The 22,873-nt window shown below is 46.5% G+C and overlaps 9 protein-coding genes across 9 annotated transcripts, besides 1 other annotated feature; 5 read left to right on the forward strand and 4 right to left on the reverse strand.

The window, feature by feature from the left end:
* Nucleotides 1–816: 816 nt before the first annotated feature.
* Nucleotides 817–5,044, forward strand: FPSE_10546 (uncharacterized protein; the record flags this gene model as incomplete). The annotated part of the gene is made up of 3 exons (XM_009263663.1): nt 817–938; nt 993–1,378; nt 1,623–5,044. 3 exons carry the CDS (start codon nt 817–819, stop codon nt 5,042–5,044), a joined length of 3,930 nt encoding a protein of 1,309 aa, XP_009261938.1.
* Nucleotides 5,045–6,256: 1,212 nt separating this feature from the next.
* Nucleotides 6,257–7,938, reverse strand: FPSE_10545 (uncharacterized protein; the record flags this gene model as incomplete). The annotated part of the gene is made up of 4 exons (XM_009263662.1): nt 6,257–6,302; nt 6,411–6,824; nt 6,886–7,614; nt 7,682–7,938. The coding sequence occupies 4 exons, from the start codon at nt 7,936–7,938 to the stop codon at nt 6,257–6,259; spliced, it is 1,446 nt and encodes a 481-aa protein (XP_009261937.1).
* A 986-nt stretch (nt 7,939–8,924) lies between these two features.
* On the forward strand, nt 8,925–10,094 carry FPSE_10544 (uncharacterized protein; the record flags this gene model as incomplete). Its single annotated transcript, XM_009263661.1, has 1 exon — nt 8,925–10,094. The coding sequence occupies one exon, from the start codon at nt 8,925–8,927 to the stop codon at nt 10,092–10,094; it is 1,170 nt and encodes a 389-aa protein (XP_009261936.1).
* A 576-nt stretch (nt 10,095–10,670) lies between these two features.
* On the reverse strand, nt 10,671–11,404 carry FPSE_10543 (uncharacterized protein; the record flags this gene model as incomplete). Its single annotated transcript, XM_009263660.1, has 4 exons — nt 10,671–10,724; nt 10,777–11,018; nt 11,081–11,341; nt 11,392–11,404. The coding sequence occupies 4 exons, from the start codon at nt 11,402–11,404 to the stop codon at nt 10,671–10,673; spliced, it is 570 nt and encodes a 189-aa protein (XP_009261935.1).
* A 1,292-nt stretch (nt 11,405–12,696) lies between these two features.
* FPSE_10542 (uncharacterized protein) lies at nt 12,697–14,880 on the reverse strand (the record flags this gene model as incomplete). Its single annotated transcript, XM_009263659.1, has 2 exons — nt 12,697–14,346; nt 14,542–14,880. The coding sequence occupies 2 exons, from the start codon at nt 14,878–14,880 to the stop codon at nt 12,697–12,699; spliced, it is 1,989 nt and encodes a 662-aa protein (XP_009261934.1).
* An 11-nt stretch (nt 14,881–14,891) lies between these two features.
* Nucleotides 14,892–14,917: a microsatellite.
* A 1,137-nt stretch (nt 14,918–16,054) lies between these two features.
* FPSE_10541 (uncharacterized protein) lies at nt 16,055–16,860 on the forward strand (the record flags this gene model as incomplete). The annotated part of the gene is made up of 2 exons (XM_009263658.1): nt 16,055–16,166; nt 16,226–16,860. 2 exons carry the CDS (start codon nt 16,055–16,057, stop codon nt 16,858–16,860), a joined length of 747 nt encoding a protein of 248 aa, XP_009261933.1.
* Nucleotides 16,861–17,111: 251 nt separating this feature from the next.
* On the forward strand, nt 17,112–18,092 carry FPSE_10540 (uncharacterized protein; the record flags this gene model as incomplete). The annotated part of the gene is made up of 1 exon (XM_009263657.1): nt 17,112–18,092. The coding sequence occupies one exon, from the start codon at nt 17,112–17,114 to the stop codon at nt 18,090–18,092; it is 981 nt and encodes a 326-aa protein (XP_009261932.1).
* Nucleotides 18,093–18,790: 698 nt separating this feature from the next.
* On the forward strand, nt 18,791–19,497 carry FPSE_10539 (uncharacterized protein; the record flags this gene model as incomplete). The annotated part of the gene is made up of 2 exons (XM_009263656.1): nt 18,791–18,938; nt 18,992–19,497. 2 exons carry the CDS (start codon nt 18,791–18,793, stop codon nt 19,495–19,497), a joined length of 654 nt encoding a protein of 217 aa, XP_009261931.1.
* A 211-nt stretch (nt 19,498–19,708) lies between these two features.
* Nucleotides 19,709–20,342, reverse strand: FPSE_10538 (uncharacterized protein; the record flags this gene model as incomplete). Its single annotated transcript, XM_009263655.1, has 2 exons — nt 19,709–19,879; nt 20,262–20,342. The coding sequence occupies 2 exons, from the start codon at nt 20,340–20,342 to the stop codon at nt 19,709–19,711; spliced, it is 252 nt and encodes an 83-aa protein (XP_009261930.1).
* Nucleotides 20,343–22,873: the final 2,531 nt, after the last annotated feature.

A 22,873-nucleotide genomic window follows, 5' to 3' on the forward strand; every position in this document is an offset into this window, starting at 1 on the left:
TCAATTAAACAGCTCCCGGTGTAGCTGATAGCGAGGCGATGTCATACTTGCAACTGTGCCGAGGTTCATGTTCAATAACTTTGACATAAAAGTTTTCCCTATTCCATCTTTACGTTGGCCGTGTGAGCAGAGTTTCGTACACCGTTGGCAATCCCAATTACCATGGAAAACAGTATCGAGTACGTGAAATCGGGAAGCACAAACGGTAATTCGTAAAGAAAAACATATGACGGAGATGATAACCCCGCCGTAACTGCCAGATTCAATGCTACAGTATGTACTCCATACCTACTTACCGCAGGTGGTTGACTTTTTGTTGGTTACATTGACTGCATGTCAGGCTGTCGATCAAACCACAATTCATTTCCCCATTTCATTGTTCGGCACGTTGCCAGTAATACCGTAAATGATTCGTTTGGCGGATGTTACTCTGTACAGTTGCAGTCAATGTTATCGTACCATCAGCCGCTGAAAGGGCTTAGCGTTGGTCTCAATATTGAAAACGATGGACCCTGACCAGGCCCCTGGTTGGCTAGCTACATAACCAAGGCAAGGAGCCAGTCTTCGGCAGAGCCAACCCTGGCTGACTGCGGGGACTGTGGGTTAGCGCAAGCACTTCCGTTTATGGCTGACAACTGCCAAGCATGTCTCATGTCGGCTCTTGTTTGTTGGGTTAACTGACTCGTTACTGGCGATCCGTGCCTTCAACTGTGCTGATCTGAGCATATAACCCTGCGTACCCTGAGTTTCTACGGACTCTTCCGAATAGTATGACTTGAACATAAAGTAAGTGCAACATTGGTCCACAAATAAACCATGTTGTCGGCAATGTCGTTGCAAGGGTACTATGCCTTTGTCTTGCTGTTGTTGCTCCCTGCATCCGTGAAAGCGGATTCTGGTGATGATTTTAGCAACAACCTCTTCTCAGACTTGGCTCCGTAAGAATCATGATATCCACCTCACGCGCATGTTTTTAACCGCCAGTGGAACAGGTTGTTAGCCCTGTTTGGAGAGCGAGTCACCATGCAATTTCTCAGTCAATCCATGGGCTGGTCTGATTGTATCATCCTGGCCATGGCTCCGCTTGGCATCATCACCACCATCGTTAGCGCCATCCGGGTTGGTGGACCACCCTGGCTTAAAGCACTAATAGGAAGGTCAAGGGAAAACACGTCGGCTGTGGAAATGGAACTGATGTCGTCTACGTCACACGAGACTTGTGAACTGTGGAACGGTAGCGATGTAGTGCGATGTCAAGGGCTAGCACCGGTAAAGGAATTCTTCTGCCTGATACCTAAGGGGGGAATCGACAACACTACCTCAATAAGGATTATGCGACTGAAAGAAGCAGTTGACAAAAAGTTGGTCCAAGAACAGAGTATGTGGTCTACTGATACAAGGAGACGGCCCATGGCTAATGTTAGAAACAGAACCCAGCGTATCAGACCGGGCGAGTTGGCGGGGACAAAATACTTCTGGTAGCAAGGGAAGCTAACAGCAGCAGAAACAGCCATGGTATAGGACTTGGACTAATGCTTGTTCCACTGACGAAGAAACCCCACAAACTACTCCAGTACCACACGTTTTCGCATCGGACATTATCATACTGCGAAACACTACAGTCGAAGCTCCCAACATCACACTGAATCGCTGCCATAAAGTTGATCGGGGTCATCTGCATCTTGCAGCTGGCTTTGGTGTCATACTACAGCTCGGAGTACTTGTATACTTTGGGTTTATCACCTACTTCCCAAGTTTGAGGTTCAAAAAAGACGATAAATATGTCGAAGGCTATGCTTTTCCCTTCTCGAGCGGTGGCACAATCATTCTAGTGCTTGGAATGCTACTCTGTGCCCACGTTGTTGACCGAAGGACTGGAGAGACCAGATACAAGCCGGTAGACAACTGGAAGACACAACTTGTCTGGCTACAGCCAAAACAAACCGTTAGTGACCAAGTCTTTGAGTCATTCGCTTTGTATCCGGAGAAGTGTCCACATGTAATCACGGTGTCGAGAAGGGATGAAGACACAGGCACCCCAAAGGCACCCGAAAGTGGAAAAGGTCCACAGCAATCATCAAAACTGAAGCAGGTCGAATCAACGAATTTGTCTGTTGCAGCGACGGCGATATGTCTGGCTGGGTTTTTCATTCAGTTCGTCGGGTTGCGGGCGATGCATTGGTCAGCGTCTGTTGGCCAGCTCATCGCGGTGATAATCATGGCCATGATCAGAGCCCTGGTTCGTCGAGGGTTCATCGACACAATTCATAACCGTGAATTAAGTGAAGGGTTCGAGCTCGACACGCTTGCCATTGCTCTAGGGAGCTTGGGTCCTGATTCACATGTCAACTCTCAGCCCAGAGAGGACGTCTTCGATTTCGGACTATCGAAGGGTGGAGCATGGATAGTTCAGATGAATGAGGATGGAAATTGCAGAAAAGCAATGGGAAATATCACCACAGCAGAACAATCCGACACGACCGGGATATCAGACCATAATGGACTAGTTGTGGCCCGAGGGAACAACAAGGCCCAGGAAGTCATGAACATACGAAGGCATCTGGGTCGACTAGCTAATTGGCGAGGTACAGCATCGAAAGAAGCCTCATATCTTGCAGCAGCTGTCGAGTCGACAATGAATATGTTACATCCGATTACCAAGGCTAATACGGCTCCTTCAAACGTCCCAAATCCTTTCGAATGGATCCTTGAAGTGGATTTGGGCATAGAAAAACATCAAATTGCGTTACGTCTGGACTGTAAAGAAATGCAGTGGGTCTCACATGTCGACGAACTTGAGTCAGTGTTATCGCTATGGCTGTACTCAATTGACGAGAAGCGGCAAACATGGGCTGAAAAGTCAAACGTGTCTTTGAATGCATTGGATATGGAAGATGATGCTTGGCTTCGAAAGGCGAGCTCACAGGCAGTAGGAGGCCTTATTCAACTGGGACAACTAACTGATGAGCTTGACCGGGCTTTGCGTTGGTGGATGCCAGCAGATGCGCCCAAGCTGTGGGAGATCCAACAAAGTTATGCTGACATAGAGCCCTGGCGAGTTGTAGGTACAAGGAGATCAGACGATTCAAACAAGAACTCTGCTGCCCACCAGCACCAGCCATCCACTGAGACAACGCCCATGGAGACCAACGTGGAGCAGGATAGTAACCAGCTCAAGTGTCTGCAGCTTGTATCGCACGACAGTTTGGAAAAGCTATATGCGAAGCATATATTCCACGCCTTCATCTGGGCAGCCATTGATAAGATGAGCCAACCCATTGATGAATGCTCAGTGATGGAGCTAGTCAGAGCTTCAGATTCCCGAGAATGGTCCAATTTTAGACTTCATGGGGACAATTTATCAAAACTAGCACAGGTCATTCAAAAGTCAGGTCTTGGTGACTTGCACTATGCCTACTTTGCCATTGTTCCGCCACTTCACTCACAATCAAAACTCGGAGAGCTGAATGCAATCGTTGAAATGATTGTCAGCGAAGCAAAGCAAAGAGAAAGACTGCTAGACTGGAAGAAAGCAGGGGACGCGTATCGACGTTTATATGATCTGGCCAAAACATTTCCCGAAGACAGCTATCTCTACAAGAAAGCAGTGGCAATGCTAGTTGATTACATTCGCGTGATCACTAACTTGCCACTGGATTACTTCGATCAAGATATCATCCGTCACGATGAAGCAGTGGCGACATACCGCCAATTACGGTCAGTGCTAGAAGAGGGCCACACAGCAATATTATTGAGTCTTCGTGAGCTTTATTCCCGACAGTGTCGTGATTGGAGCCACTCCATTTTCGATGCTGCAGCGATGCAACAAGTAAATAACGAAGGGATGAAAGGCATGGGGTTCACAGAGCTTCATCAGCTGATTGCGACTTGGCCCGACGACTCCAATCAGGACTTGCCAGCCATTTCAGAAAAGAACATCAATGCTCAAGACATTCTAGGTTGGACGCCTCTTCATTATGCAGCATTAAGAAAACGAGGAAATTGGGTCAAGCATTTGCTTCAAAATGGTGCCAATGCGAATGCTGCCGATATTCGCGACTGGGTGCCACTACATTATGCTGTATTGCATGATAGCTGGAGTGCGATCGAGGAACTGTTTGAAGGAGGTGCTAACATGAGGGCGATAGGCGTTGACGGAATAACGCCGTTACACCTTGCAGCCATGGAGAACTCTTGGCTGATCACAGAGAAATTGCTCTCGCATCCTAGTCAACCTGCGGATCAACTGACAACAGATAATTTCGGCAGGGCTCCAATTCATCTTGCGATTACTCAGAGATACCCTGTGTCTATTGTTGTTCGATGCCTCAGTGCCAGTGTTGAGGTGAAGGACAGAGAAGGCAGGACACCGTTACACCTAGCTGCTTTACACGGAAACATCGACGCCATTAACTATCTTGCCGAGAAAGGCGCAAATCCTGATCAACGTATCTTAAACAATGACGCGGAAACAGTCTTACATTGGGCCTCCAGAGTAGGGAAAACTGATATCGTCAGTGAACTTATTCGTTACGGGGCAACTGTCGACATGAGGAATGGTGCGAGTTTGACCCCTCTGCATTATGCATCCCGTAGAGGACATGCAGACATAGTGGATATATTGATCAAGAATGGTGCCAACGTCAATGCAACAAACAAATACGATGAAACCCCGCTCTTGTATGCAGCCGAAGGTGGGCATATGGAAATCGTCAAGATACTTACTGAAGAGGCAAAAATTAAATTGAATATCAGACGTACGTCTGACTCGAACAAAAACAACGCAATGGAAGCAGCAATCATGGCAGGCCATGCGGACATATTGCGAGTGCTTGTCGAAAGAGATGCAACAATCGAGAAGGAGACAATACAAATTGCCAGGAACAAGAAGACTGAGGTAGAAGATCGGGTCGTCATAAAGTTCCTTGAACAAGCGCTTTCATTACAGATCTGTTTTAGGGAACATATTGGAAATGAGGGCGCCAGCATCATCTGGGCAGAATTGGTATCGCGACTTATCAAAAAAGGCAACTGGATTTCATAGTTTTTCTTGGGAAATACTGATTAATTTTTCTCTCCAAACATTCCAGAAATCTCGATTAGTAATTATTATCTATCAACATGCTTATCCCTGTCAGCAATTTGTTTATGCTTGACCTTTATCTTAAAATATCTTACAAGGATAATTTGAGGGAGTTGATCTGAAGTTCAAGCCCACGAGCCATGGGTGATCACTCATCAGGAATGCTGACCAATAAATCTAGTGGACTTTGCTCGTGGCCCGAGCTTTCACACAGTCAATGGCACGTCAAATATTAACCTATAGTCATGATATTTCAACGCAAGTAGAGTGAGTTGGACACATTCTCTTCACAAAGAACCCATAATTTGAATTATCAACTCTTTCCAGGGTCATCTACAGTGTAAAGCCAGTGAACCTCTTACGTCGAAATCATAAAAGAAAAGGAAACCCGTAAAAGGCAATACCTGGGGTGAGTTTTGGTTGAAAAAACAAATGGTCTAACCAGCGCATGGCTAACAAATGAAGGCATCCCTTCTCAAGTTTTCACCAGTACGTTGCACCTGATACATGGTAGTATTGACTCCACCGCTAACATTATGTAGTGTTTACCATGATCAGTATAGCCTGGCTCGCAGACAAGACCAAGCGTGTGGTTGCGCTAGGCTTTATCCCCATGATCTGGGTTCTTCCCAGCCTTATATGGCTCCGCACATCTTACTCTATCGATTCACCACGCTGGACAGTTTATGGGATGATTACTGTCCTCGTATCATCTCCACTGACACACCCAATCCTCGTTGGGCTGGCTTCACGAAACTCAAACTCGGTCCGTTCACGCACAGTGTCTGCAGCACTCTACAACATGTCAGTCCAAGTTGGCACCATTATAGGATCAAATGTCTACCGCCAAAACGACCTTCCCTTGTACCGTACAGGAAATTCAGTATTGCTTGGGCTCGTGGGCTGGAACATGTGTGTTTACAGTGGAACAATCTTTTACTACCGTTGGAGAAATGCTTCACGAGATAAATTGTGGGAGTCATTCTCAGAAGATGAACAACTGGAGAAGATCCAGCAGGACTCCGGTGAAGGGAACAAAAGGCTTGATTTCCGGTTTCATTATTAGATTGGTATCTCATGACCGGGCAAGGGTCACATTGGATGAAATACCTAGTCCCTGAAGATAAGGTTTCCATCATAAATCATACTTTTGAGCAGAGATACCTAGTCAACCTAAATGTCACGAGTCTTCAGTCGCAATGCAGGACTGGGATCCCTTCTGCTTTAATTATGAAGTTTCCCATACGTATTTCTGCTAAAACATAGAATTTATTATATTGTTGAGCGCCGTTGTCGTACCTGCAAATTTATACTTTGTTCCACATACCGCAGAGGATTCATCTTATAATGTGGTTCTGCATATCTCAAGTCACCATTTTGTGTCTGAACCCTTCCCACTTTTGCAACAATCCACTGCTGCCATGAATGTATAGTGATTTTGATGTTTTTCACAGCCATCTCATTCAGCACTTCGGCGAAAACCTTCATTGACGAGGCTTTACCAGCCGGGACTCGTTCCTCTCTAGCCCCTGCAGCAAGTGTTTCGTTCTTTCCATGGTACTCAGAGTCGCCTGTCTGCAAGTTGGCCTCTCTGGCTATCTCACTTTGCACCGTCTCGCTGCCCTTTGTTGCACTCAACGCGTCGCAACAATCAAGCACATGGACAACGTCGCAATCTGCAATGTTCAGCGTGTGTGTAATTTGCGTCCAGTTCACTCCCTGAACATCATTACTGGTTCCACTACCAAAATCAACGTCAGTGAGAAAGCACACACGGCTATTGCAGCGCATTGCACACTTACAAGAGAATCATGCCCCCGTTTGTTCGCTTAGCATGGCCGTTGTAAAGAACTATCAAGAGGCCCTTGGGCCCCACCCATTTGATCTGCTCATTGATGCGTCTCTGTAGATAAGAGTGTGCATTAGAAGTATTGGGTATCTTGACTACCCTTTCCACCGTGAAGTCAAAGTGATGTTCGAAAACATCAGTAAGCTCCGTAAGCTCAGATTCAGCGTCCCAGCCGTCTACCTTGGCCCAGGTGATTGGTAACACGCTGACTCGCACATAATTTGATGCATTCCTGCTAATACGTGGGTAATGCCATATGTCGTCGCTGATGACCTGTTCCTCGTGCGAGAACGCTGTAAGCATCAGGTTCTCTCGAGTAGACCGCAAACTAAAAGGCTCTGTAGAGGAACTCGGCTCCAGTCGTCTTTGGATTTCAGCTACAAAGTCTCTGATATCGATAGTTGCAGATGACGAGGACATTGTTACCTCCCTCAATGTATCGGTCAGCACATGGGCAAATGGTGTTCCATTCTGTTTAGAAAACTCGGGAGCAACTAGAACTTGGACTATGCTGTTGGACTGGGGATCCATGTCATCTTCGAGTATGGGATACCGATCCATCATTGTTTGCACGACTTTGTGGTTGCAGTCGAGTATGACAAGTATGTTAAATCCCAACTTGTCTATGTATTCTTGTCGCAGTTTCAGCCAGTCCATGAACACAGAATTGTCACCGTTCTTCCTATACATGCCAAACCTAGATCAGTTCCCACTGGTGGCGTCAGGAATAATAGGAACGAGCAACTTACAGTAGTAGCCGTGACTGACCTTGCCTTTTGAGGCTGTCACCATATAAATAGAGGATGAAAGGGTTGATCATGCTCGAGTGGGTGATCAGGGCATTTGAAAGACTTCTCTTTAACACTTGCTCACGGTTATGTTCCGGGAGCTGTAAAGGAATTGCATTGTATCCAAATTGTTCCCGTAGCACACTCCTCAGTGGTTCCAAAGGAGGGCTATCAGCCCATGAGACTATCAAGGCTGTAGGAGTCAGACGAGGCTCCATTTTAGTACTGACTTTGTTAATAATTAGAGGGTTCAAGAGGTTCAAGAAGACAACAATTGACAGAGTTCAATATGATGACATTTTAGTAAGCAGCGATGTTCTTTCACGTAAGCACATCAAAAGTCAAGCTAATATCCCTTCCACAGTGATACACTTTTTTTACGGCTTTCGAAAAATCATGATGATGACAATTCTTAGTTCAAGGAAGTACCTTATTCCTGACAAGGCGCCGATCACAGAGGGTTGAAATGAGGCAAGCGTGCCAATCAGATATCGTACGAGTTTCCAATATTGGGTGGCCTTGTGCAGAGCCCAATAGTAGCAGTAAACGGACTCTAGGCGTTTCCAAGCTACTGCACAAGAATGGTGGCGACGTCTTTTGTAGGGGATACTTCTATCATTTGAAAGGGTATGATTTCAAGCCATGAAGTGAAAGGCTTTCCAGCCACGCTGTAATTTATTGTGTTTTCAAAGCCCATCTGCCTGTGTTAAACGAGGGGAAGTGCAGTTCTGTCCTGTCTCGTGATGCCACGTCTCACACATCGCCCAACCAATTATGCAGCCACAGACATCAGTGTCTCAATACAGCTACCAGTGCGAGACAAATCAATCTAGTGCTTACAATGTCTGTGACAAGTCATTCTGTCACCTAAAGACATGTGTCCAGCTTGGAGTCTTTATGCGCAAGCTGGGTCACTCGTGATGCCCCGGAACATTGATACCATGACGGAATAGGAAATCACCGATGAGCCTAGAAGGTCTATTGCAATATTCGGGATGCATTTACAAGGCCGTTTGGGAAGAGGACAAGCCGATCAACAATACTTCAAGGTACTAGATATGAAGTATCAGAAGACTAACATATGAACGCCAGGGTGCACATTCGATGAGAGACTGTGATTTAGTAGCGAAATCCTCAAGTCTCTTAGCCTACTTGGTCGTATCACAAGTCCCTCATCTCATTATTCGTATCATCTCTGTTCAATATGTCCAGTTCACACTCCTGTATCAAAGTCGTGGGTTCTATAAACTGGGATATTATCAATCGGATTGAGTCACACCACGGAAATTGGCAACATGCTTCTTTTCCACACACTGCTGGTATAGATCCGTGTCCGGGAGGGCATGGCGTCAACCAGGCGACAGCCGTTTATCGAGCCTGCCATTACAGATCATCCGAATCTTCCAGCCATTCCGATGCCAACAGTCCCATTGGAGACGTTCAGGTGCACATGATTGGCATGGTCGGTGAAGATGAAGACAATAGAGGCCAGAAGATTATAAACGCATTGGCGGGCAATGGCGTCAACGTTGAGGGGGTACACCTGGCTAGAGGAGTCAGAACTGGCTACGCCCATATCTACGTCGATATGCAAGGAACGCCTAGAATCACCAATGATGCTCTGGCGAACGGATATTTAACCTGGGAGCTGGTGGAGAAAGAGCTCGACAAGAGTCCCCCAGCGGACCTCATATTAGTTCAGCTGGAGATCCCTCAAGACACCGTCGAGAGAACCATTGACTATGCAAACAAAAAGCAGATCCCAATCATATTCAACTCTGCTCCAGTTTCCACTCGCGCCAGCAATCTTTATAAACATCCCCAGATCTTCCAAGTCGATCATCTTATTCTGAACCACCATTGCGTGAAAGCAATCTGCGAGATAAGGGCACCAAGGAATGGATTCGCCCTTGATGATGGCATGACGTCTATCGCGGACATCCAGGCATTATACTCTAAGTATTGCGATGACTTCCATCGGCAAGGTGCCCGTTGTGTGGTTATCACGCTTGGTCACCGTGGTGTACTTGCTTCTTACTTGGAACCGCCAGACGCAAATGACAATAGTGGTCAACGCACCTTTTTCTATCCTGCTAAGAGGCGGTCCGAAGAGCTTGTGGATGAGACTGGGGCAAGTGACGCATTCATTGGTGCGTACGCTGTCGAAATACTACGGCAAATGAAAACACCAGCAAACCTGAACTTGCGACCCCGATTTTTCGACTTAGACATTGGGATTGCAATAGAGCACGGCATGAAAGCAGGGGCACTGACGACTGAAAGCTTTGGGTCGTTTCCAGCTATACCTTGGCGTGAGCAATGGATTGGGTCAGAGATCAAGTGGTTGACGGCTAATCCTTTCTTTATGCAATAAGGATCATTCATCATGTGTTATTAATTATGATTAATATTGAAACGAAAGACTGATTTGATGATGAATTGATTGAGGATCTGAGTTGAGTACATATATGTGTGATATGATCGAGTGATTGGGCATCTGATAACCTTTACGTTCAACAATTACCCCCAGAGTTAGTGAAGCCTCTCCTACCATGTTTAAATCTTCTTCAATGAATTACTGCCATTATTCACTAGCTATAAAAGCCCCGAGCATAGCTGTGTATCTATATCAAGTCAATGTGAGCTGATGCCAATCCAAAATAAATATGGCCCCAATCTAGGAATAACTTACGTGACCAACGCCAAGACCAGATCGGATTTTGTTGTGTTTGTGGTTACAACAACTATAAATGATGTCCAAATCGTAAAAAGCACAAAGATACAGGCACGTCCTGTTCGACTCTGAATGTTGTAAAGGAGTAAGGTGGGCAATATTAGCCACAAAGGAGTAAAGACTGTGAGAAAGAGCCTGACAATGTTGCTAGCAAAGGTCGAGGGTAAGAGAACGATGGATCTATTATGTGTTTTATTCTGCAATTAATTTGGTAAATTAGCTGACAGCTGTAGAACCGGAACGATTCGAGTTTACCTTGTTAATTCGGAACTATGGTTTGGTAATTAGTATCGCATGGTAGGAGCACTACATGTACACTTACTCGCTTTACGAGATTCGGAAAGGCTCGAACCAATCTTTCCACCATATCTTCGAGCGAAGTTCTGTCATTTGCCTTCCACGCAAGAGCGATATAGTCATTGTCTTCCAGGATTTTGTCGTAGACAATGCTCTCAGACTTGACCAATGGTTTGTTCCCTTGCATCCAGCAATGAACACTTCTCTTGTGATCTTCCTTGGCCTGAGGCAAACGAAGTAATTCTGAAAATCTGGTAACTGAGTCATCTGTCAGATGAATTAGCCCGTGTCAGTTATCAGGTCGCTGTGGTTTGGACAAGACTGTATACCATATTGTTTGAGTGTGTCGTGAACCTCCTTCATGAGTTCACGACGCTTGTTATTCCCGTCCTGGCGACGACTTGAGAGGTTCAGTTGAATCCCTTCTTCGTCGTCGCATTGATGAAGCCGGGCTTCCAGTTCTGCAAGCCGATCTTGTTGCTCCACGATACTTCGCATGTGGAGAAAGTCAAACCTCTTCACAATAGTGAAGTACTCATCGAGGGTTAAGAATGCTGCCAACTGCGGATATCCCCGGCGGTAACTCTCTACTGTGGCTTGTGAGAATATGCATCATGAGACGTGCATGTAACTGTATTACCTAGTCGTGTCATGGTGGCGAAACTGATGTCTAGCAGGAAGAAGAGTACCGAATTGATGAGAGCTTCACGTCTGTACACCCTATATCATCTCAGTGACGTCAACCATTTCCAAAGTCATGCATGTTTATATGTATTTCATTGGCAATGCTTGGTTTCGTATTTCTACACATGTTGTGGTCTGAATAACAAACCAATTGCACTGAGAGGCAATACGTGATCAATGTCACGAATTAACACACGTCATATTGTAAATCCTGTGACAGCCTACCTGCAGGTAAGTCATGCGCATAGCATCAGGCAGACTTGTTTTCAATCCGTAAAATCATGTTATGTACATCCTTGATACTCACACAGCTGAAAGGGTGGCCAGATATGCACAAGCATGGTGACGTGTCGGGGTTGCATATTGCCATTGCATTCTTGGTAAGCTGTGAATTTCAAGGGCACGTCACTTGCAACTTCCACCTTCAGAAGACACTAAACAAACACCTTTTGCTTCCGATGAACTCGTCAGTCTTGCTACACCTCCAATATTGTCAAGCGCAACTAAGAGATGACGGCCTCAGCAGCTAAAGTAAGAGAAACTAATGTTCAATGTGGGTTTCCATTCAGCAATAGCTAATCAGTAGTAATTCGTATTAGAGTACTTCTATGACAGAAGATGGTGCACAGCACTGGAAGTCTTATGTTGAATCCCACACAAACATAAATGAAGTAAGTTGAGAACAACAAGTCGGACACTTTTTCAATATGTAATAATTACAGAATGGACTGACAACACAAGTACGTCCTGGAAAGAAACGAAAGAGTTCTTATCACAAAGCCTGGTTTCGACCCCTCCATCATCTATATTATAGTCGAGGCTTGCCAAAATGAGGAGTACAGGGTAAAGAGAGCTTTAGGTAATGGGATTGTTGCAGAGGCAATTAAAAGAGTCTATATCAAACGGACCTTGTAGAGATGAACGTTTTTCGATAGGATATGGATGCTTGGATGTTTGACTCATTCCGTCTTTGCAGAGGGGCATTGGAGTCATAATGCTCAAAAGTATGATTTATGATGGAAACCCTATCCCTAGGTCTTTGCAGAGATCTGAGCTCAACAGTAAATAAGTTAGATATGATATAAACAGGGCCTACGATATCATATCATAAGTCTTAGTGTACAAAAATAAATCGTCTAAAAGGTATAGTCTAAATAGTATAAGCTGATCTACTACTTTTGTCTCTTATGCTTCCAACGGTCAATTTTTCTGATAGCCTGAGGTGTACCCACTCATGGGAAACAGTCTACCTCAGTCATATCTAATGCTCACAGAAGCTGTATGTCTCACCTCTCCAATTCGAATCGACTTCGGTCTGAGACCGGCTCCTCTCTTCCATCAACTTCAACCGATGCTCCTTGGCCTCCTGCAGTGACATGGGCATCACACAATCACCGGCTTCCCTCTTGACCATCTCCATCAGCTCATTAGGCAAAGGCCTCCCATTTTCAACGGCAGCTTGGATGCCGATATGATCAGGCGCAGCTTCGGAGACGAGTGTCGCAATAGGATGAGGAATGGGAACATTCTCAGTGTTCCCGAAAGCTCGTTCCATCCACCAACTGTGTTGCTGTGGCGGCACATTGCCCGTGTTGATGATCCGAGTATGGGGGTCGATAAGCCACAGCGCAATAAATCGACGATGGCCCGGTTTTGTCTCATCCTGCAGCTTGAATGACGAAACACAATGGTGGAAGACATTGGGAAATGCGAGTAATCTTCCCTCCTTGGTCTCAACTCTTCCATACTGTTGTAGACAACTTCCCCCGTTTAGGTCGGTGCCATACACCTGCTCCAGCCAAGAGTAGGAATCTTGGCCTACCTTTTCCTGGAGGTCCCATTGGTCATAGGTTGTTTGCATGCGGAATGCAAGGGAACTGGATGTCATGTTCTCCGAATCCAGATAGTAAAGAGCTGTACCGACAATGTGCTCGTTCATCTGGCCCTCAACATGCCATCCTCCGGCAGGGAAGACGGGCTTGTCTGGGGTCAGCTCGATCGATGCCATCTTGACGATGACTTGGAGGCCTCGGTCTTGGAAACGCTCCCGGAGAGACTCGCCGGGCTTGGTACCATAATTCCAAGCCTTAAACGTTGGTGCCTCAGGCTGGATCGGTTCCCTTATCTTTTTCCAGTCGTGATGATGCTGCTCTTCCTCGTCCGAAAACACCTCATCGTCGCTGTCATCGTCGTCTTCGTCCTTCTCTCTGAGTTTATCTCTCATTGGGACATCGTCGAGCGATATATTCCAGTTGGCTTCTTCTTCATCATCGGGAGTCTGAGGCTTGTTAAATCGAGGCCTTGTTCTGCACGCGCCAACCATCTTCCGAACGCGATAACAAGGAATGGAAAAATCCCAAGCCGGTAGCGCTTTTTCAATCAGCTTCTCGATAGTTGCGTAAATCTCACGGTGCTTGGTGGGATGGAGCCCATTGATATAGCTCGTGAACTTGACGCTTCCATCGTCCTGAAAGCTAACATTGGATGGCAGCCACTGATAGGTATCGGACCAGTTGGAGTTGTCAACTTGGACGCCCCCCATACGGACGAGGAAGGGGGTTTGGGCTGAATATGAGGTATTGGGCTTGGGTATAACCTCTCCTTTACCGCTCCATCTGTCGATGGCATCCTCAACACCCACGACTTCTTGACGAAAGACTCGAGAACGACCGTAAACGAGCGGATAGAGAGAAGGGTGAACAAGATTCTGGACCATTTCGTTGGAATTGGGGTGCCAGTCGGGGTCATCCTTCTGCTCTAGCTTGAGCTTTGTGAACGCAGCTTGGAGGCTTTGACGCAGGGACTCGTCAATGTAGCCATCGGCCTTGACGACAGAAGCACTAGCGTCTAGCGTCGGTACGAGACCGGTTTTCTCAAAGAACTTGGCCTTTGCGCGTAGCTCTTGGATACACTAGCAAGGCGTGAGCGGAGATGGACAAGACTAAATAGGCTTCTGGGTAGCAGAAAGGTTGACCTAAGCCTTAGGGTATAAAAATAAATATCCTAAAGAGCATAGTCTAAGAGGCATAAGATGACCTAATAATTTCATCCCTTATGCCCCTTGTGGATACCTTTTCTGATACCCTGATGATAGGAGACGACTCACAAATTCAAGACATTTCCTATCGAGGATGACTTTGGGAACGTCTCTACGGACATCTGATGGGACGATGTCATGATAAAGAGGCTCAGTAGGAAGTGCGAGAGCCTCTTCAATCCATTTTTCGGCGATTGTCTCGTCAAAGACTTTGACATGCCAATCAGGCTTATCGGTCAATTCGTTCATAACGATCATCATTGCAACCTCTCGTACCAGAAGGAGTTCAGACTCAGATCCGATGCAGCTGGAGTGAATCCCCATAGGGTAGATCTCGCCGTTTGTATCTTGGTCATAGTGACGAATATCGAGGCCTAAGCCTGGATACGCAATTGGGGAGGCTGACATGATGATAGCAAAAGAGAAGAGAAGAGAAGAGAAGGGAGTTGATCTGGTTGGGGATGGTAAACGGAGAAGGAAGGGAGTTATATACTCGTGTAGTGACCGTGCATTTTGTTGGAGCCAAAGACATGTGCAGGGGTAGTCTAGGCAGCAGGTGGATCTTGATGAAGCTGGATAGAAGCAAGTGAACAGCGCATTTTATGTCTAACTGAACCTTATATTAGGGCAGGGCAAGAAAAAAAACAGGTCCCGTGTGAGCATTGGAGTCATGATGCTCGAAAAAGTATAATTGAAGATGGAAACCCTAGTATCAGGTGGATCTTGATGACTGTATTGGCTACCCTGGAGTGATGGCTGGTTTAACAAACGAGACAAGTCTAGTACAGCTAAACCACGCCTCTATTACTTCCTACTGTGGATTAACTTCATCTCGAAATCTTCTAGAGATTAGAATACTATTTTACGGATATCTTATTACCTCTAGGTGGATGCACAGCTTGCAAATCTCATGACCATGAAATGTGTTAACAAATAAAGTTAATCACTTGAAGAAAACACAACTTCAAATACAGAGTTTTATATCCTTTGCTTTTATATTTCTATCCTTCTCTTGACAATTATTTCTAGGGAATGGTAAAGCTCTATCTACACTGCACCTTTGAGCTATGCCCTCTTCTTCTCTATGGCGGGTTATTGTCTCATTGTTTTATACTTGTGAAATACCGGTGTATGGTTTCACACAGGAGCATTGCTAAACAGCAACGTATCATTTCTGATTCTAGTCTACCTGTTCAAGTCGGCGTCCGGGAAGTTGTGGCTGTTCTGAGTTTACATACTGATTTGATCTCCATCATTCCAGCAGGCAATTCTTCTGATGCTCTGAGGTCAAGGTGTTAACAATAGGCTTGTATTAAATGTTCCAGATCAGGACTTTGAACAGCACAGGAGCATAAGCGACTAACTAAATGCGGATCAGTTCGTGTTCTGATTCGACAACCTTGAAATGGCCAATCTCGGTTATGCAGTCTGACAAGCTCCACTGTCAGAATGGTCAGAAACAGACGGGGTTATCATAATATCTCAGCCAAGCCTCTTCTCCCAGTGAGACGAACGTCAACTCATCTCTGCAACTGTCATTATTTGGTATCACTCTTTCAAAATCTGCTTGCATAGATCCAAGATGGAGACAAACTGGAAGCCCTTTATGAAGTCCACTGCCGATGATTGGACAAGCATCCCAGACCCTACTCAGCGTAAGCGGATCCAGAACAGGCTATCTCAGCGGGCCAGGCGTAAGTACACAGATATTGTCCCGCTGCAATGGAGGTGTGTAGCTGATGGTTGCTCCAAGGTATGCGACAAAAGAAAGCCATGACACAATTCGACTCGGGAAGCGTAACCACGGACGCCTCTTCTGTGCGAGATGCCATGCCGTCCCCTGACCAAGGACAATCTTCCACTCAACATGACTTAAGCACAGTTGTGGTGGACACACTCGGCACAAGTCCCTTGGCAGACAGTCACTTCATCATTCTGGCAGACATGACCGCCTGTGCCGCTCTCGCCGTCATCGCTGAATGTCTCAACCTCGACTGCCAACCACGGCCAGGCTTCCATATTAAAGCCCTATTTCTAGAACTTCCATCAACTATAGCCCCAACCGACCTGCAAAAGCTTGTTCCGCACAAGCCTTACTTGGATATGTTGCCGTGGGCTTCGTTACGGGATAAACTGCTCCAATCCGTATCGGTTATCAATGAAGACGAGTTTATGGCTGACATGCGAAGTGGTAATTTAAGGGTTTGGGGCCAGGTGCCGTGGGATCCAATGGGCTGGGAGGTTACTCCCGACTTTGCAAGGAGGTGGTGGTTTTTGATGGACGCGGGTATCGTGCGGACGAGTAACTTTTGGAGGTCTCAGAGGGGAGAGCCGCCTTTGACTATACATGCACTGTATAAAGATGTGGATAGTGGTTTGTTCTTTTGATCTTTAATCGCGCGGTTCCGACATGGTAAAATCTGACATCCCTGCGTTCTGACATGTACCTTTATCTCACCAGGTCTCAACCCTGCATGTCAGACTGCTCAAAGGAGTATCTGTATGCTATGAATTAGATAGGCAATCGGTTAATATAAAAACATATAAAGCTAAGCTACCTTCCATTACCAACAAGTACCTCGCTCTCCATAAACCTAAGGAACAAGCCTTCCAAGAATCTGTCCCACCGACTCACAACCATGAGCGCGACCTTCACTCAACTATTTCCATCGAAACCCACCTACACGGAAGAACATATACCATCTTTGAATGGGAAGGTCTTCTTAGTCACTGGCGGAACCAATGGAGTTGGACTGGAGCTCGTCAACATACTCTACTCCAAGGGCGGCACAGTCTACCTCCCTTGTCGGTCCGCAAACAAAGCAGCAAAGACAATAAAGGACATTCAAGCCTCTCATCCCGACAGCCCTGGTCAACTCAATTATCTCCCACTAGACCTCAATGATCTCTCTTCAGTGGCAGCTTGTGCCTCTGCCTTCCTGGAACAAGAGACTCGTTTGGATGTGCTGTGGAACAACGCTGGCATAAGCTACGCACCACCTGACGAGGTTACTGTCCAAGGATATGAACCCCACATGGGCATTAATTGTCTGGCACCCTTCCTTCTTACCAAGCTACTACTTCCTGTGTTGAAGCACACAGCTAGTATGTCGTCTGAGCCGTCGACAAGAGTCATCTTTATCGCCTCGGGCATGGTAGACTCGTCACCGCCAGGAGGGATACCATTGGAGGAGCTTCACCCTGGAAAGCCATCCCGAGATCTATCACGGAACTACACTATTTCCAAAACAGGAAATTGGTTTCTTGCTTCCGAGTTTGATCGTCGAATGCGAACAGATGGAGTCGTCTTTATTGCCCAGAACCCAGGAAATCTGTTGACCAACATCTGGGACCGTGTTCCATGGTTTCTGAAGGCACCCATCAGAGTACTGCTGCATCCACCGATAAAGGGTGCTTATTCAGAGCTTTGGGCCGGTTTGAGCACTGACATCAAGCTTGAGGACGGTGGTCGGTATGGTGTGCCATGGGGGAAATGGCATCCGGGTCCCAGGAAGGATCTTTTGCTCAGTTTGAAGACCAAGGAAGATGGAGGAAGTGGTATTGCAGAGGCTTTCTGGGAATGGTGCGAGAAAGAAACAGCCAGCTTCGTGAAAGACTAGAGAGCGAGCCAGGGGAGAAATACTTCACCTGTATGATTCTATGGTTTTGATAATCGGACTTAGGACATTGGGAGAATTGAGCTGAATCAGTAGAAGCAGTCGTTTTGGTCATTTTAGAAATTGTTATTATCTGCTGGGAGTTAAGTACAGTTTATTGATTGCACACATCCTCCCAACAAAGTCATTTCTCTTAGGTGTTAAGTCTCACTAATCATCTTATCAGTAGCTTTCCATGCATCCTCTCAGCGGTGACGTCTATCAGAAGAGTTTGTCTGCCGAATAAAGATATCTGCTTGGTATCCAGAACTCCAGGATGTCTTGTGGACGCTGGGCTTCAACATCCTTCATCGGCACCTACGGAAGAGAGCTGAAGTATTTGCATCTGCTGAGCAATTCAGCTCTCCAAACATTCCGAAACCAGACCAATCGATAAGAACAGATACCAGGGTTCCCTTGAATAAATCCCTGCTAGTCTCCAGACGACAGTCTAGACAGTGCGGCTGAGGGGTCTAGATCGGCGCACTTGAGAACTATCGAAACTCTCAACACAAGATGCTTGCTTTTACAGAGCATTGGTTGTGTCTCGTTATTCTATAAAAAGAAAGTAATTTCCCCACCTTTTCGGCTTCATCAATACCAGTTTATCCTACTGTTCTTTTATCTCACAAAGGCCATCAGTCTACCACAGAACAGTAACCATGATCGCAAAGGCTCTTCTTTCCTGGCTAGCGGCTTCTGCCACTGTATTTGCCGCACCTACCGCTGATGGTCTCAGCTCACTCGACGCGCGAGCCTGTACTACCCCTGCAAATTCACTCAAAAACCCCAGTTTTGAGTCCAGTTTGAGTAAGTCATTGCCCATGATTGTGAATATGATCGACAGGGCTAATGAGCCTCAGCTTCTTGGGTATTCAAGCCCACATATGCACAACTTGGTAGTGCAGCTGTCGTAACTGGTGGTTATAAAAGTAACCACGCTGTTCAAGTCGGTGCAACAGCTGGCACCAACGATCCCACAAGTTACAACAAGCTCTACCAAACCTTCAAAATCTGCAAGGCATCGCGCTTCCAGCTCTCGTGGTCCATGCTTCTCCCCAAGGACGGGTCCAAGTACACATCGCCTAATATTCCTGGACTTTATGTCGAGGCTCAAGCACCTGATGGTCTATGGCACCAACTGGGAAATTTCCAATTTTCTTCAAAGACATTCACCAGCCAAATTTTCTCCCCAAGCAAGAAGGGTACACACAATATCGACTCATGGGCAAATTTCGTTGCGGACTTTCCTACTTCGCAGACTGGTACTTGGACTATCTCGATGGAGTGGTATGCTCAACCGACATCTGGCAAGACAACAACGTTGAAGTTTAAGATGGACAACTTTACTGTCAAGCCGAAGGCTTAGTTTTAAGAGAATGTCTATGCGATTAAAGATATGTTCCCCATGAGTACGATTCTTATACAAACGCGTTTATTCCTGTACTGTTGCAAGCGCTGTCGTGAGTTGAGCATCTGAAGAGCATAAGGGACGAAATCAGTAGGTCACCTTATGCTGCTTAGGCCATCCCCTTAGGCTGTTTATTTCTTTAGCCTAGACTAAGACTTATTGGGTCTTATCAAGTGCTGACGCTGACTAATGGTCGTTCCGCATGTAGACGACGTTGCACGGCAGTAGCTGGAGTTTCTGGGACCGTATGTGACACGAACCAAGCAACCGGTAAGAACATGTTCGAGAAAGCCATCCATGGACACTCCTTGCACTGGACGTTGGGTACAACAGCCTTCAACTATTGGGCTTCACACGTGGTGTCATATCTAGCATGGTCAAACTTCACTGATAAATGTTGGGGGTCTCAGCTACAGCGTGGCACTCAGTATGATCATGGTAAAGTAAAAATATTTGGTTTGTATTTATGTCTCCAAATCAAAGTCCAAGCCTATTCAATCAACACCAAAAGTCTCATAAATAAGGTATTTATATCGGATACCAGAAGAATATCATTCAACAAGCGATTTATCTTTTTCGATGTTGGCGGACACCGCATCTCGGATGTTGGACGCTTCATCAAAAGGACCTCCGGGTATGATCCAGGCTGTCTTGCTGGCGGGCTTCTCCCTAAACGGCCGGGCCTCAAAGCGGAAAACCTTTTCCTTGTTGGCCAAACTCACTTCGCCATTACCAAGTTCAGTTAACGCCAGTGTCTCTATCTCAAGATACCTCTGCACATCCAGCTCATTCAGACAGGCCATGATGCTGATAGATAATCAAGATATAGTATTGTCTCACGGACCTGACCTTTCTTATGATGTCTAATCCATTGTTTTCTCATTTTGTGGACTTTATGGAACATCATATCACGAGCAATAATGGTCTACTCGTTTCGACCTGTCCACTCTGTCTACCCCGTCCAACTTGTCTGATCGGACAGCCGTATCGGCGAGTAAGCTCTGGAATCGAACCTATCAAATCGGATGAACTTGCCGAGTCGAATGAGGTGCTTGCTGTGAAAGTCTTGATCAAGCAACATGATCGTCGCTGGCCAAAGACGGTTGGTGCGAACAGTATTCGCAGTCGGTGACGTTGATGAAAAAGGCAAGACGTGTGCCACGTTTGGTTTCACAGTTGATAGGAAAATGCAGATGCTACCATCTCTTTCCAGTGCTTTGGGCTTCTCTTTCTCGTTTCGTCGTTTTTCGACGTTCAGAGACTTGCTTCATTCAAAACTTTCACAACAAGCACCTCCAGAGTCTCGTTCCGTGCGGCCTGCCCATGCCAGCTTATCCCGAAAGCTCGTCGATCACTGTGGAGCACGTGCCTGAGAGCTTCATCAGGAAATTGCATCTTGAACCAGAATGCCGGTAACGATCGAAACAGTATTCGCAACTGTTGGCATCTCAAGAGCACGGATACTAGGCTATCCTTTGTGGGTTTCGATCTTGTGGCCTAATCATATCGTATAATGTATGATCGGTCAAGTCGATTCTAGGTTCCGGTCGGGGAAGACTGTGCAAATTCTTTGGCAAAAATGCTTCAGTTCAGGGTTACTTGACAGACCAGCACCAGAATGCGTCCCGTTCGGCTGTTGCGTTGCCTTTGTACAGATGGATTGATAGGACCTTTGCAAAGCTGGACCCATAGATGGAAGAAATGTCTTGAGGTCTCTCGAAGGCGTAGTGCGGGAACACGTGTGCTCCCTCGGGTTTCCACTCGTGAAAATGTGTGCGGCTTCTGGATTTGCCTCTTGCGAAGATGATCTGGAGTAAGCCGATGGCTTGCGTTTCTCATGGACACTCTGGATATGTCTTTCACTTGCAAGCCTGCGAGAGTGACTTGTGGCAAGTTGCAAATCATGTCCAATGGTGAAAATGGTGGACAAACTCACGCGTCAGTAACATCCAGGCTTCAATGGGTCCATTTTTTGAGCCTCGAGCACTAGAATCTCCTCAATCGCGAGACAATTGAGATAAGACCTGGTTTGCAAGAAGGATGTGCTTGTAACCGAGACACGAAGCAGCAAGGGTCAAAATGTTGACTGCCATCCCAGAAGCGATGGCCGTAGCGAAAGACGTCCCAGAGAGCAGCTTTGTCCCTCCTGTTGGTGAAGGGATGCATTCACCCAGGGTGCTGATGTGGAACTCATACTCTACCGGTTGGGGGTTTCGCTTTCAAATCCTGCCAGTCGTGAAAGAAAGCGGGAAAGGAAACACTTGCGACATCCATAGTCCCAGCAGTCTACTTCAGTCGGACGATCTTGAGTAGCGGCAAGACGTTCGAAGAAACTCCAGCAACATCTTGTTTGTTGTCGTTATCAACCTTGTAGTAGCTTGGATTCCTCTTCTGTGTCGGCATCGGGTTCCGGAGCGTTGTCTGGTCGCTTAACGCCAAAGCATCTCAGGCCAAAAAATGCGTTGGCCCACCAGTAGTCGAGTTGGCGGTTTGGAAGCTGCGGTCTCAGTCTCGGGAGTGGTCTCTGAGGAGCCACTCCCGATTCAACTGAGCACCAATGTAACCGCTACTGCTTGAGTGCGATTGTCTCTTGGGAACAATTGTCAGCTTGGCCTACTCCCCGCTCAAACGATCAATGACCCGCAAAGTAATCACCAAGCCTTGATGCTATCGTTGCTGAATAACAGAGAAGCGTTAGGCTAGGTGCACTAAACCCACTAAACCTGGTCTGACACTGAATGGTTCTGAATGCTGAGGCTGCCATCCGTATCGAAATCGGTAACGGGGCTCTTACATCATCCTGGAGCTTGGAGATTTCGGAAGAAGCGTTTCCAGTAGCGAGGGTTGTTAATGATTCAACTTCACGTTTCGTCGTTTCATGACAAAGGACGAGACTAGTCGCCTATGTCTAAAATGGATTCAACGCGAGGCATCTACCAACCGGCGCGCATCGTCCTGGTACGATATCAGATGTCCAGCTCAACCAGCAATCAGGCGAGTGGCAATGATATGAGCAAGCAACTGGTATCATCTGCTACATGTAACGAAAGAGACCAAAGATGATGTTCGCGATCATGCTTGACCTGAAAGCGGTCGACAACAGATGCCGTGGTGGCATCGCATTTGACTAGTGTCTTCCCACGAGGAAAGCGGACCTCGACAGTTTGGTGATCATTGGCCTCAACCGTGTATGTGCGATACTGAGGTTGGTGAAGTGTGCATCGGATCAGGTGAGGTATCGACTACGAATAGAAGACCTTTGGATTCCGGCAATGTTCATGTGTATCGATTTGTCTTGCTCACTGCAAAGCTACCCGCAGGCGCACAAACATAT

The sequence above is a fragment of the Fusarium pseudograminearum genome, chromosome 4 (genome assembly GCF_000303195.2).
Source record: "Fusarium pseudograminearum CS3096 chromosome 4, whole genome shotgun sequence".
NCBI lineage: Eukaryota > Fungi > Ascomycota > Sordariomycetes > Hypocreales > Nectriaceae > Fusarium > Fusarium pseudograminearum.